The sequence below is a fragment of the Arachis hypogaea genome, chromosome 1 (genome assembly GCF_003086295.3).
Source record: "Arachis hypogaea cultivar Tifrunner chromosome 1, arahy.Tifrunner.gnm2.J5K5, whole genome shotgun sequence".
Taxonomy (NCBI): domain Eukaryota; kingdom Viridiplantae; phylum Streptophyta; class Magnoliopsida; order Fabales; family Fabaceae; genus Arachis; species Arachis hypogaea.
The window spans coordinates 46,951,679-46,966,881 of NC_092036.1; the positions used below are offsets into that span (position 1 = coordinate 46,951,679).

At 38.2% G+C, this 15,203-nt stretch overlaps 1 protein-coding gene across 1 annotated transcript in view; it reads left to right on the forward strand.

Moving 5' to 3' along the window:
• LOC112721627 (DEAD-box ATP-dependent RNA helicase 8-like) overlaps window positions 1–10,735 on the forward strand; it is a 32,697-nt gene extending 21,962 nt beyond the window's left edge. The window contains exons 7-10 of the mRNA XM_025772700.1: window positions 8,509–8,743; window positions 9,371–9,452; window positions 9,541–9,595; window positions 10,538–10,735. Of these exons, the coding sequence (XP_025628485.1) occupies window positions 8,509–8,743; window positions 9,371–9,452; window positions 9,541–9,595; window positions 10,538–10,735 (570 nt within the window). The remainder of the gene's footprint in view (window positions 1–8,508; window positions 8,744–9,370; window positions 9,453–9,540; window positions 9,596–10,537) is intronic.
• Window positions 10,736–15,203: the final 4,468 nt, after the last annotated feature.

Below are 15,203 nucleotides of genomic sequence, written 5' to 3' on the forward strand. Positions count from 1 at the left end.
TTAAATACCCATCAGGCGTGATTGAAGACATGATTGTCAAGGTTGGGCCATTTGCCTTTCCTACTGACTTTGTGGTGCTGGAAATGGAGGAGCACAAGAGTGCAACTCTCATTCTAGGAAGACCTTTCCTAGCAACTGGCCGAACCCTCATTGACGTTCAAAAAGGGGAAGTAACCCTGAGAGTCAATGAGGAGGAGTTCAAGTTGAATGTTGTCAAAGCTATGCAACATCCAGACACCCCAAATGACTGCATGAGTGTTGATATCATTGACTCTCTGGTGAGAGAGGTCAATATGGCTGAGAGTCTCGAATCAGAGTTAGAGGACATCTTTAAAGATGTTCAGCCTGATTCGAAGGAATCAGAGAGAATAATAGAACCTCTGAAAATCCCTCAGGAAGAGGAGAAACCTCCCAAACCCGAGCTCAAACCATTATCACCATCTCTGAAATATACATTTCTGGGAGAAGGTGATACCTTTTCTGTGATCATAAGCTCCACCCTAGAGCCACAGGAAGAGGAAGCACTAATTCAAATGCTAAGGACACACAAGACAGCTCTTGGGTGGTCCATCAGTGATCTTAAGGGCATTAGCCCAGCCAGATGCATGCACAAGATCCTATTGGAGGGTGACGCCAAGCCAGTGGTTCAACCACAAAGGCGGCTGAATCCAGCCATGAAGGAAGTGGTGCAGAAGAAGGTCACTAAATTACTAGAGGCTGAGATTATTTATCCTATTTCTGACAGCCCCTGGGTGAGCCCTGTCCAAGTCATCCCTAAGAAAGGAGGCATGACAGTGGTTCACAATGAAAAAAATGAACTGGTTCCTACAAGAACAGTTACAGGGTGGCGTATGTGTATTGATTATAGAAGGCTCAATACAGCCACCAGAAATGATCATTTTCCTTTACCATTCATAGACCAGATGCTAGAAAGACTAGCAGGTCATGAATACTACTGCTTCCTGGATGGATATTCAGGTTATAATCAAATTGCAGTAGATCCCCAGGATTAAGAGAAAACGGCATTCACATGTCCATCTGGAGTATTTGCATACAGAAGGATGCCATTTGGCTTGTGCAATGCACCTGCAACCTTTCAGAGGTGCATGCTCTCAATTTTCTCTGATATGGTGGAAAATTTTTTGATAGTCTTCATGGATGACTTTTCAGTATTTGGAGACTCATTTAGCTCCTGCCTTGACCATTTAGCACTTGTTCTGAAGAGATGCCAAGAGACTAACCTGGTTTTAAACTGGGAAAAATGTCACTTTATGGTGACTGAAGGAATTGTCCTTGGGCACAAAATTTCGAACAAGGGAATAGAGGTGGATCAAGCTAAGGTAGAGGTAATTGAAAAATTACCACCACCTGCCAATGTTAAGGCAATCAGAAGCTTTCTGGGGCATGCAGGATTCTATAGGAGGTTTATCAAGGATTTTTCAAAAATTGCCAAACCTCTGAGTAACCTGCTAGCTGCTGACACGCCATTTGTCTTTGATAAGGAGTGTCTGCAGGCATTTGAGACTCTGAAAGCTAAATTGGTCACAGCACCAATCATCTCTGCACCAAACTGGACATTGCCATTTGGACTAATGTGTGATGCCAGTGACCATGCCATTGGTGCAGTGTTGGGACAAAGGCATGACAAGCTTCTGCACGTCATTTACTATGCCAGCCATGTTCTAAATGACGCATAGAAGAACTACACAACCACAGAAAAAGAGCTACTTGCAGTGGTTTACGCCATTGACAAATTCAGATCCTATTTAGTAGGATCAAAAGTGATTGTGTACACTGATCATGCTGCTCTTAAATATCTGCTCACAAAGCAGGATTCAAAACCCAGACTTATAAGATGGGTGTTGCTTCTGCAAGAGGTTGATAAAAAAATAAGAGACAGAAAAGGGACAGAGAATCAGGTAGCAGATCACCTGTCCCGAATAGAACCAGTAGAAGGGGCGTCCCTCCCTCTTACTGAGATCTCTGAAAACTTTCTGGATGAGCAACTCTTTGTCATCCAGGAAGTGCCATGGTTTGCAGACATTGCAAACTACAAGGCAGTGAGATTCATACCCAAAGAATACAGTAGGCAGCAATCAAAGAAGCTGATCACGGATGCAAAGTATTATCTTTGGGATGAGCCGTATCTCTTTAAGATGTGCAGACGGAGTAATCCGTAGATGTGTGCCTAAAGAAGAAGCGCAGAAGATCCTATGGCACTGCCATGGATCCCAGTATGGAGGACATTTTGGAAGTGAGCGAACAGCCACAAGAGTCCTCCAATGTGGCTTCTACTGGCCTATTCTCTATAAAGATTCCCGAGCGTTTGTGCTTAATTGTGATAGTTGCCAAAGATCTGGCAATCTGCCTCACAGTTATGCCATGCCTCAACAAGGGATCTTGGAGATTGAGTTGTTTGATGTATGGGGCATTGACTTCATGGGACCTTTCCCACCATCATACTCAAACACTTATATTCTGGTGGCAGTGAATTATGTATCCAAATGGGTGGAAGCTATTGCAACACCTACTAATGACACTAAAACAGTGTTAAAATTCCTCCAGAAACACATCTTCAGTAGATTTGGTACCCATAGAGTATTAATCAGTGATGGGGGCACTCATTTCTGCAATAAACAGCTTTACTCTGCTTTGGTTCGTTATGGAGTTAGCCATAGGGTAGCCACTCCATATCATCCACAGACAAATGGGCAAGCTGAAGTCTCTAACAGAGAACTTAAAAGAATCCTGGAACGGACTGTAATTAACCGTAGAAGGGATTGGTCAAGAAGCTTAGATGATGCTCTGTGGGCATACAGAACAGCATTCAAGACCCCTATAGGGACCTCTCCATACCAGCTTGTGTATGGAAAGGCATGTCACTTGCCAGTGGAACTGGAACATAAGACCTACTGGGCAACCAGATTCCTGAACCTTGATGCCAAGTTAGCTGGAGAAAAACGATTGCTTCAATTAAATGATCTAGAGGAATTTAGACTCAATGCTTTCGAGAATGCAAAAATTTATAAAGAGAAAGCAAAAAGATGGCATGATAAGAAATTGTCATCCAGAGTCTTTGAGCCAGGGCAGAAAGTTCTGCTATTTAATTCTAGGCTCAAATTATTCTCCGGAAAATTAAAATCCCGGTGGAGAGGTCCATATGTAATTACAAGTGTATCACCATATGGATACGTAGAGCTTCAGGATAATGACTCTAACAAAAAGTTCATTGTTAATGGACAGAGAGTTAAACATTATCTTGAAAGCAATTTTGAGCAAGAATGCTCAAAACTGAGACTTAATTAAAGCTCAGTAATAGTCCAGCTAACGACATTAAAGAAGCGCTTGCTAGGAGGCAACCCAGCCAATCACAAAATTTAATTTTATTCGTTTTGATTAATTAATTGATTTTTACAGGTATATGTCAAAATATCTTCAAGGTAAAATAGCAATTAATTGGATTCACAGAGTTACAAGGGAATTTGGAAGCTCACTGGCGTGAAAAAGCCAGTAAGAAACATTTTGGGCGTTGAACGCCCAAAAGAAGCACCCACTGGGCGTTCAACGCCAGTAAGGGTAGCCATCTGGGCGTTAAACGCCAGAAAGGAGCATCTTCTAGGCGTTGAACGCCAGAAAGAAGCACCTTCTGGGCGTTTAACGCCAGAACTACAGCATCCTAGGTGTTTAGAAAAACGCCCAGTGACAAAGGACTTCCTGGCGTTCAACGCCAGAAAGAAGCAACAGCTGGGCGTTGAACGCCCAGGAGAAGCAGCAATTGGGCGTTAAACGCCCAAAACAAGCAGCATTTGGGCGTTTAACGCCAGAATGGTGGGGAGGAGGTAAAATTCGTTTTTCTTCACAAATTTTCTAATTTTTATGTTTCAATTCATGATTTCTTGCATAACACATGTTTCAAAATATCATCCTTCAATTCCAAAAATTTTAATCCTAATTTCTAAAAACCCTAATTTCTAAAATCCCTTTTTTAAAAAAAAATATCAAATGTATCTTAATTCATAAACACAAATCTTTTTCCAATCCAAATCTTTTTCAAATCTTTTTCAACTCAGCATATCTTTTGGATTTCGAAATTGCCTCTCCCTCTATTCCTCTCCTATCCTTTCTTTTGCTTGAGGACAAGCAAACCTCTAAGTTTGGTGTGATTTGCCATGATCACTAAGCTAAAACTCATTAAGATCATGGCACCTAAGGGAACAGGAAGAGCAAGGATGTGAACTGAAGGAACTGAAGCGTCAGAAATTAATTCTTGAAGGACCAAGCATCCCACAGACTAGAGGAACATCCACTTCCCAAAATACAGGTTGTTAAGTTCTAATTCTAGCTTTAACTCTGTGATAGTATTATTATAGGATTTTACCTTAGAAGTTATATAGGAGTAGTAGTAATTAGCATATCTATTTTGATTTTATTTTCAATTAAGTTATAATTTATTTTTCTCATCATCATCAAACATCAATAAAATAGTAGATATTTAGAATAAAGAGGCAATAATTTTTTCGAGTTCTTAATAAGAAAAATTCTAATTATTTATATGTGGTGGCAATACTTTTTGTCTTCTGAATGAATGCTTGAACAGTGCATATTTTTGATCTTGTTGTTTACGAATGTTAAAATTGTTGGCTTTTGAAAGAATGATGAAAAAGAGAAATGTTATTGATGATCTGAAAAATCATGAATTTGATTCTTGAAGCAAGAAAAAGCAGTGAAAAAAAAAACTTTTACAAGAAATCATTGGATCAAGAAAAAGAAAAAGCCAATAGCCCTTAAAACCAAAAGGCAAGGGTGAAAAGGATCCAAGGCTTTGAGCATCAGTGGATAGGAGGGCCCAAGGAAGTAATTCCAGGCCTAAGCGGCTAAATCAAGCTGTCCCTAACCATGTGCTTGTGGCATGCAGGTCCAAGTGAAAAGCTTGAGACTGAGTGGTTAAAGTCGTGATCCAAAGCAAAAAGAGTGTGCTTAAGAGCTCTGGACACCTCTAACTGGGGACTTTAGCAAAGCTGAGTCACAATCTGAAAAGGTTCACCCAGTCATGGGTCTGTGGCATTTATGTATCCGGTGGTAATACTGGAAAACAAAGTGCTTAGGGCCACGGCCAAGACTCATAAAGTAACTGTGTTCAAGAATCAACATACTACACTAGGAGAATCAATAATACTATCTGAATTCTGAGTTCCTATGGATGCCAATCATTCTGAATTTTAAAGGATAAAGGGAGATGCCAAAACTGTTCAGAAACAAAAAGCTACTAGCCCCGCTCATCTAAATTAGAATCTGAGCTTCACTTAAAACTCGGAGATTTTATTACTCCTTAAATTCTTTTTATCCTATTTTTGTTCATCTAGTTGCTTGGGGACAAGCAACAGTTTAAGTTTGGTGTTGTAATGAGCGGATATTTTATACGCTTTTTAGGGGTAATTTCATGTAGATTTTAGCATGTTTTAATTAGTTTTTAGTATAATATTATTAGTTTTTAGGCAAAAATCATATTTCTGGACTTTACTATGAGTTTGTGTGTTTTTCTGTAATTTCAGGTATTTTCTGGCTGAAATTGAAGGAGCTGAGCAAAAATCTGAGTTAGGCTGAAAAAGGACTGCTGATGCTATTGGATCCTGACCTCTCTACACTTGGAATGGACTTTTTGGAGCTACGGAAGTCCAATTGACGCGCTCTCAATTGGGTTGGAAAGTAGACATCCAGGGCTTTCCAGCAATATGTAATAGTCAATACTTTGCGCGAAGATAGACGACATAAACTGGCATTCAACGCCAGTTTGATGCTGCTGTCTGGCGTCCAGCGCCATAAACAGGTTACAAGTTGGAGTTCAGCGCCCAAAACACGTCACAACCTGGCGTTCAACTCCAGAAACAGCCCAAGCACGTGAGAAGCTTTAGTCTCAGCCCCAGCACACACCAAGTGGGTCCCAGAAGTGGATTTTTGCACCAATTATCTTAGTTTACTCATATTCTGTAAACCTAGGTTACTAGTTTACTATTTAAACAACGTTTAGAGATTTACTTTGCACCTCATGACATTTTCAGATCTGAATTTTATACACTTTGACGGCATGAGTCTCTAAAATCCATTGTTGGGGGTGAGAAGCTCTGCAGCGTCTCGATGAATTAATGCAATTGTTTCTATTTCTCCATTCAAACGTGTGTGTTCCTATCTAAGATGTTCATTCGCGCTTAATTATGAAGAAGGTGATGATCCGTGACACTCATCACCTTCCTCAATCCATGAACGTGTGCCTGACAACCACCTCTGTTCTACATTAGATTGAATGAGCTTCTCTTAGATTCTTTAATCAGAATCTTCGTGGTATAAGCTAGATTGATGGCGGCATTCATGAGAATCCGGAAAGTCTAAACCTTGTCCGTGGTATTCCGAGTAGGATTCCGGGATTGAATGTCTGTGATGAGCTTCAAACTCCTGAAGGCTGGGCGTTAGTGACAGATGCAAACGAATCATTGGATTCTATTCCAACCTTATTGAGGACCGACAGATGATTAGCCGTGCTGTGACAGAGCATTTGGACCATTTTCACTGAGAGGATGGGAAGTAGCCATTGACAACGGTGACACCCCACATACAGCTTGCCATGGAGGGAACTTTGCACTTTTCCATGGATGGAATATTACATTATAGGAATAAATCAGACAAAGCATCTCCAAAACTCCAACATATTATCCATTACTGCATAACAAGTATTTATTTTATGCCCTTTTCCCTTTCTTCACTGAACTTGAAAAACACTGTTGTTGGCATCCTGACTAAGAATAATAAGATAAACATAGCTTGCTTCAAACCAACAATCTCCGTGGGATTCGACCCTTACTCACGTAAGGTATTACTTGGACGACCCAGTGCACTTGCTGGTTAGTTGTGCGGATTGCAAAAAGTGTTATTGCAATTTCGTGCACCAACAGCTTCTTGTCATGCCATCTTTTTGCTTTCTCTTTGTAAATTTTTGCATTTTCAAAATCATTGAATCTGAATTCCTCTAGCTTATTTAACTAGAGCAATCATTTTTCTCCAGCTAACTTGGCATCAAGGTTTAGGAATCTGGTTGCCCAGTAGGCCTTATGTTCCAGTTCCACTGGCAAGTGATAGGCTTTTCCATACACAAGCTGGTATGGAGAGGTCCCTATAGGAGTCTTGAATGCTGTTTTGTATGCCCACAGAGCATCATCCAAGCTTCTTGCCCAATCCCTTCTACGGTTAATCACAGTTCGTTCCAAGATTCTTTTAAGTTTTCTATTAGAGACTTCAGCTTGTCCATTTGTTTGTGGATGATATGGAGTGGCCACCCTGTGGCTAACTCCATATCAAACCAAAGTAGAGTAAAGCGGTTTATTACAGAAATGAGTGCCCCCATCACTGATTAGTACTCTAGGGATACCAAATCTGCTGAAGATGTGTTTCTGGAGGAATTTTAGCACTGTCTTAGTATCATTAGTGGGTGTTGCAATAGCTTCCACCCATTTGGATATATAATCCACTGCCACCAGAATATAAGTGTTTGAGTATGATGGTGGGAAAGGCCCCATGAAGTCAATACCCCATACATCAAACAACTCAATCTCCAAGATCCCTTGTTGAGGCATGGCATAACTGTGAGGCAGATTACCAGATCTTTGGTAATTGTCACAATTAAGTACAAATACTCTGGAGTCTTTATAGAGTAGGCCAGTAGAAGCCACATTGGAGGACTTTTGTGGTTGTTCGCTCACTACCAAAATGTCCTCCATACTGTCCAGAAATATTTCCACTAGAGAAAATAGAGAGCATGCACCTTTGAAAGGTTGCAGGTGCATTACACAGGCCAAATGGCATCCTTCTATATGCAAATACTCCGGATGGACATGTGAATGCTGTTTTCTCTTGATCTTGGGGATCTACTACAATTTGATTATAACCTGAATATCCATCCAAGAAGCAGTAGTATTCATGACCTGCTAGTCTTTCTAGCATCTGGTCCATGAATGGTAAAGGAAAATGATCCTTTCTGGTGGCTGTATTGAGTCTTCTATAATCAATACACATACGCCACCCTGTAACTATTCTTGTAGGAACCAGTTCATTTTTTTCATTATGAACCACTGTCATGCCACTCTCTTCTCTTTTTTTATTTACTGATGTCATTTTTAATATCCTAATTCCTGCTCTCTATTAGGCATTTGGTTCACTATTTTCACTATACAAACTGCTTTAACTAATTTACTTAAATTGCTGAGAAATTGAGATAAACTGATCTTAATTAACCAGTACAATTATTGGCCTTTACAAAATTTTAGAGCTAGATTTCCTGTTGTGGTGTGATTTAGATTTTTCATATTTACACGTTTCCAATATCCACTTAAAAGGCAGAATTAATGATACCGTTTATGGGTAAGCCACTTAAGGTTTTGTGGTTATAAGATTTGCAGGTGATTTCTATGTTAAATGTTCCAGTGTTGGTATTGAATCTGCTTTAATTTTATTTCCCAGGATCTAACAGCAACTAAAAGAAAGGAATTTGAGGATTATTTTTTGATGCGAGAGTTGCTCATGGGAATATATGAGAAGGTTTTTGAAAGGCCTTCTCCTATCCAAGAAGAAAGCATTCCAATTGCTCTTACTGGTAGTGACATTCTTGAAATGGCTAAAAGTGGGACAGGCAAAACAGCTGCATTTTGCATTCCTGCATTGGAAAAAATTGACCAGGATAATAATGTTATTCAAGGTTTGACTTCGTCCTCTTACCTTTATCTTTCTATTAGATTCCCATGAGATCTATTGAGAGGACTATCATATTTATTGTAGTTCAAGGCCAGTTTGAATGAACTTCTCAGGGAACAAGCTTGCTTCAATGGGCATAAATTTTTACTATAATATTTTTTTCTCATGTTTTTAGGATTTTGTCCTTGTTTAGATTATATATGTGTTGATGTTGGCTTTGTTGCCATGATTCAAACTGATGGAAACTAATCATGTTATGGATGAGCTAAACACTTTTTTGCCTCAACTTCTACTCATTTATAAAAGTGGTTGACATGCATAAACTATTTGAAAAATTGCAATCCTTTTAAATAAGAACAAACAAATTTTCAATTCTATTCTCTTCGTATGTTCATTCTATTTCTTTAGTAGTAAGAGTTGATTCCTAATCCCTTCTTTTACATTACTTTTTGTTTGGTTTCAGGCTGATAAGCTTTTGTCCCCAGAAGTCCAACCTTCTATAGTTGTTATTAATTTTAATTTTCCCAAGAATTCAGAAACTTATCTCCACAGGGTATACTTATTTTTCCTCATTTCCTTCCTAATTTATTTGCCTTGACACTGACTTCCTGTTCTAATGGATCATATACAGATATACAGGTCGGTCGCTCAGGGTGGTTTGGGCATTTTGGTTTAGCAGTTAACTTGATCACCTATTGGGACCACTTTAATTTGTATGTAATTTACAATCTATTAAGTTAATGCATTTAAACCGTATATGCTATAGATTTATTATGCATTTTGTCTTTTATGCTGATATAGGATTGAACAAGAATTAGGAATTGAAATAAAGCAAATTCCACCATATATTGACCAGGTATGACAGGATGGAGTTTAATGTTATCCTTTTAACTCGCAGAAATTTTGCTGGGTTCAATTTGTGTTTCCCTTAATTTCATTTTTAGATGTGTTGATAACATTAGTAACATGCTAGGTCTTGTTTGGCAGATATTTTGCTAACATGTGTGTTTGTTGCTAACATTAGTAACATCAGTTTGGGGGGAATGAGAAGAGTTTTCTATTTCCCTCAGGGACAGAGAGAACAGGTAAATCACAAAAGTGCTTTACTATGTTTGGTGTTGAAAAAATCCCAAAAAAAAGTTATAAAATTTCATAGTGGATCTTGAGCTTAGATATTTGGTTAAAATTTGCAACTGCTTCACTTAAGTTTTTTTTCAATTTGAGCTAGATGGTTTGATTTCTTTTGTTGCCTTTTCTTGTTATTTGTTATTTTATTGTGCAATTTATGATTTATAACTTGGTTATTATATTTTATTTGCTCTTTCTACAGTTGTTTGAGGAAAATTACAAGTGAGTTTTGTTGGTAGTGAAAGAATTTTTTTCTTATATCAAAGTGTTTGAAAAATAAAAGGAATTATCATTAACTTCATCATCCTCACTTGATAAGAATCCACTTGTTTTCTTATTTGTTAATTAAGTATTAATTTGGTGACTATTTGTGCAAGGCTACTATGGTTACTATCTATTTGCAACTTATTCCAAGATATTTCAGAGATTGTTATAAAATTATACAAAATGGTTGAACTCAGAATTTTATATGCATATCTTTAGAATTATCTCTCAAGAATAGTGGTGGCGAATTGCATGTGAGCAACTTGTGCATGTCACATATTTCAATACCCTTATTCCAAGCTTGATATATTATTTATGATTCCTTTCCTTAATATTTATCATGGAAAGATGTTTTGTAATTTGCTTACCTTCTATTTTTTCGTTATTCATATGATCATACATGCAGATTATTCGTGAAGTGTATTGTGGAGCTTTCCATTTGGTTCCTTTATCCGATGAAGGCCTTGTACAAGCTTTGGGTGATTCAATGACATTTCTTAATTCGCTTCCTAGAAATTCATTTTTGTTTATGTTTGTAAATTTCATGTACACTGTCGTTGCATGTATAGAGATGACATGGCTAATTTGGTTTGAATTCTACTAATGTAATATTATCTTTTATTAATAAATCTTTTTAAATGACATTTACATATTTTTGTTAATATTTTTTATTATTTTTGGAGTGTATTAGAGTGCATGTAAAAGCATATACTAATTTTCCTAATTTGATAAGGATATAGCCACGCTTTTAAAACGTGGCAATAGTTTTTTTTAATTTGATAATGATATAGCCACGCTTTTAAAGCGTGGCAATAGGTTCATTTCTAAGTACTTTTAAAAGCGTAGCCTTATTGTTTCCTATCGGCACACTTTTAAAGTGTACCAAAACTAATTATCTGGGCACGCTTTGAAAGCGTGCCAACAAAAAATGTGCCGATAGAGCAACCGGCACGCTGGCGGATGTGACCCTTTCAAAAGCGTGCCGATAGCTCAAAAAGCGTGGCAAAAAGCTATCAGCATGCTTTTTTGCACTTTTTGGCATGCTTTAAAAGCGTGGCAGAAAGCTTATTTTCTTGTTGTGTAGTAAAAACTAGCAAACAAACCAAAATCAAACTATTCACAATATTAACATATGAAAAATAACCAATAACAAGCACACATTTCAACTCCCCGACAACGGCGCCAAAAACTTGAAAGACGATTTTTGTGTCAGTTAGGAATTTCACACCAATAATCTTGTCAAAATATAGTTCCCAATAAAAATAACCGAGAGTATTACTCTTGGGTCGTTCTCCCCAGGAATTGCAATCGAATGCTCAATTATTGGTCATGAGGGTTCAAGGGGTTTGTGGATAAAAAGGCAAGAAATTAAATGGCAAGAAAGTAAAGAAAACAATTAAAATAACAAATGCTAAAAAGAGGCATTCATGGTAAGGATTGAGAATCAAGGCTTTCTATCCTAGTCATTAATTATCATACAATAGTTAACAAGAGCTAATCCTATTTCGTCATCCCCAACATCAGAAGAAGGTATAATGTTATCTTCATATTGAGAGAAAGTCAAATAGGACTAGTTAATCCCAATCCATAAGTAATGTTAATGGATACAAGACTAACTAATCACTCTAGATCACCAATCTAAATTGGGTATTAATGACTCAAGATTGGCCAATTTCTCTTTCCAATCCAAGAATGCTCAAAAACTACTATAAAGTCCAACCAAGCATTTTGTCAAACACTTGGAAGGCACAAAAGGAAAGCATGGTAAAATTGCAAGGAATATAAATTCTACAACTACCCAAAGCAAGAAAATAACAATAGAAACTCAATTAGGCAACAATAAACAAAGAAACATCAAATTGCATTAAAGGAAATCAAAATCAACAAGAGTGCATCAACATAAAAGTGACATAAAAGGAAATTAACAATGTAAACAAAGAGAACAAAGATGTAGGAATAAAAAATTGCAAAGAAAACTAGATGAAAACAAGAATTAAAACATAAATCTAAGAGAGTTTGACCTAAGTCTACCCTAATTCTAGAGAGAAGATGGAGATTCTCTCTCTAGAAAACTACTTAAAGCATGGTCCTAAGCTAATCTAATTGCTCCCTCATTTGTCCAATCTTGAAATCTTCATCAAATAGCCTCATAAATGAGTTTGATTTGGGCCTGGAAAGCTCAGAAATTGCCCCCTAGCGTATTCACTTTAATGAGGTCACGTGACCTGCGTCACGCGTGCACGTGGCTGACGCGTGCATGTCACTGGTAGATTCCCTCCTCACGCGTACGCGTAAATGACGCGTGCGCGTGGCCTTGAATCCTCCAAATACTCATTTCTCCATGAATTCTCCACTTTGCATGCTTTTCTTTTTATTTCTTCCATGCAATCCTTGCCTTATAAGCCAGAAATCACTCAACAAACATATCAAGGCATCAAATGGAATTAAAGTGAATTAAAACTTGCAAATTAAAGGCCTAAAAAAGTATGTTTTCACTCTTAAGCACAAATTAGGAAGAATTCACAAAACCTTGCTATTTCATTGAATAAATGTGGGATAAGTTGATAAAATCTCCTAATTTCAACCCAAGATAAACCATAAAATTGGGTTTATCACAAGGTCCTAAAACCTCCGCTACCCCCTAACAAATGAGGTTCTTCCATGTAGAGTACGATACTAAAGCCTCCTCCCTTGGTGAAAACTCATACAGTTTCCCCAAACATCAAACTTAAGTTTGGTGCTGGGTAGTCACCACCCACCAAGGAGGAAGGTTCCAAGAGGAAGATGCATAGGAGATGGATAAACAATACAACCCCTACCTTAACAAGCAAGGAGAATCAAGCTCATCACACTAAAAGAAAGCTTGTTAGGAGGAATTCAAATCTCAGGGCACTAATCTCCTCTTCTTCTCCTATGGAGTCATTTCTATTAACCAACTGGAAGAAGAGGAAGAAAGTCAACAATCAAGTGTCAAGCTAGTGACGGTAAAGAAGCGCTTGTTGGGAGGCAACCCAACCATTAGTAGAGTACTTATGTTCTTATTTCTTCTATTTACTTTCATTTGAGTTTATTTTAGTTTATTTTTAGAGTTTTCCCTTGTTTTTTTAATGTTTGTGATCATGTGCAGTACTTAGAACAGAGACAAAGGCATTGAAAGATGAAGAACAGAACACCCTAAAGTAAGTCCCTTGCTGGCGTTGAACGCCAACTAAGGAGGCAAGAGGGGCATTCAATGCCCCAAATGGGCAAGAAAGCTGGCGCTGAACGCCACACAGGGAGTCCCTAATGGGCGTTCAATGCCCAAAGAGGAGCAGAGGCCTAGCGTTGAATGCCAGGATGGTGGCCCCCAATAGGCGTCCAATGCCATATATGGAGTATGAACCTGGCGTTGAATGCTAGCTAAGGAGTAGGAGCTGGGAGTTCTACGCCCATAAGGGGACAGGGAATTCGATTTCCTAGCCTCTTAGAACCAGTGGGTCCCACAGAATCTCCACCTATCCCACCTACCTCACCCTCTATCTTTCCCTCTTTCTTCTTCTTCCACTCTATTTTTTCCTTTTCGTTCTTATTTTGCTCGAGGACGAGCAAAGTTCTTAAGTTTGGTGTTGCAAAAGCTTTGCTTTTTGACTTCTACCATCTTTAGTATGGCACCAAAGACTGGTGAAAATCTCAAGGAAAAGGAAGGAAAAGGCACTTGCCTCCACTTCCCTCACCTCATATGTCACTTATGTAATTCAGCTAGAATTGTCATAGAAGGAGACATCCCTATTGAGGAAGACAAGCCCATCACTAAAAGAAGGATGGAGTATGTTGGAGAGCCTAAACATGCACCTCAATAAGAGTATGTGGAGCTACCTCAACAAGAGATCCCTGAGATGCCTCAAGGGATGTACTTTCCTTTCCAAAACTATTGGGATCAACTTAACACCTCAATAGGGGAGCTAAGTTCAAATGTGGAGCAACTGAGGGTGGAACATCAAGACCACGCCACTATCCTCCATGAAATAAGGGAAGAACAACAGAGGCAAGGAAGAGACATATAGTAGCTTAAACGCTCCATTGGATTCACTAGAAGGAGTAGTAGCCGACGTCACTAAGGTGGTCCCGTTCTCCTAATCACGTTGCCTAAGTTATTATTTTTGTTCTGTTTTCCATTAGGTGTTATATCTTATTGTTTGTTTCTAGTGCATGATCTTCTTTATTTATGTCTTAAAACTATGAATTATTCCATGCATCTCTCACCATACTTAAAAGAAAAATTTTATTTGCAAAAGAAAAGGGAGATACTTAAATTTTGAGTTATATCATAAGAATAGTTCAATTATCTTGATGTGGTGGAATTACTTTTACTTTCTGAATGTATGAATAAACAGTGCATATTGATGTTAGAGTTAAGAATGTTGGATCATGAAAGAATGATGAAAAAGAAGAAGTATTATTGGTAATCTGAAAAATCCAAAAAGATTGATTCTTGAAGCAAGAAAAAGCAGTAAAAAGCAAAAAAAGAAAGGGTCAAGTGAAAAGCTTGAGACTAAAAGTTAGGAGGGCCTAAAAGAAACAAAATCTTGGCCTAAACAGTTCAAATGAGCCACTTCCCTAACTATATGCTTGTGGTGTGAAGGTGTCAAGTGAAAAGCTTGAGACTGAGTAGTTAAAGTTGTGATCCAAAGCAAGATGAGTGTGCTTAAGAACTCTGGATACCATTGGCTGGGGATTCTAGCAAAGCTGAATCAGAATCTAAAAGGGTTCTGATGGGTGAAAATTAGATTTCACACAAACTCACCGGCAAGTGTATTGGGTCGCATCAACTAGTAATAACTCACAAGAGTGAGGTCGATCCCACGAGGATTGATGGATCAAGCAACTTTATTTAGGTGATGAATCTCGTTAAGCTAACAGTGGTGAATTGAGTGAAATTGATTAACAGAATTTAAAGTGAAAGAAATCTAAAGTGTAGAATGTAAATTGCATCAAATGTAGAGGGATTGGGTGCAGGAAAATTAAAGAAAGCAGTAAATCAATGTAAGAATAAGTGACAGAAAGAAAGACTCATCAGGGATTGGAGATATCAT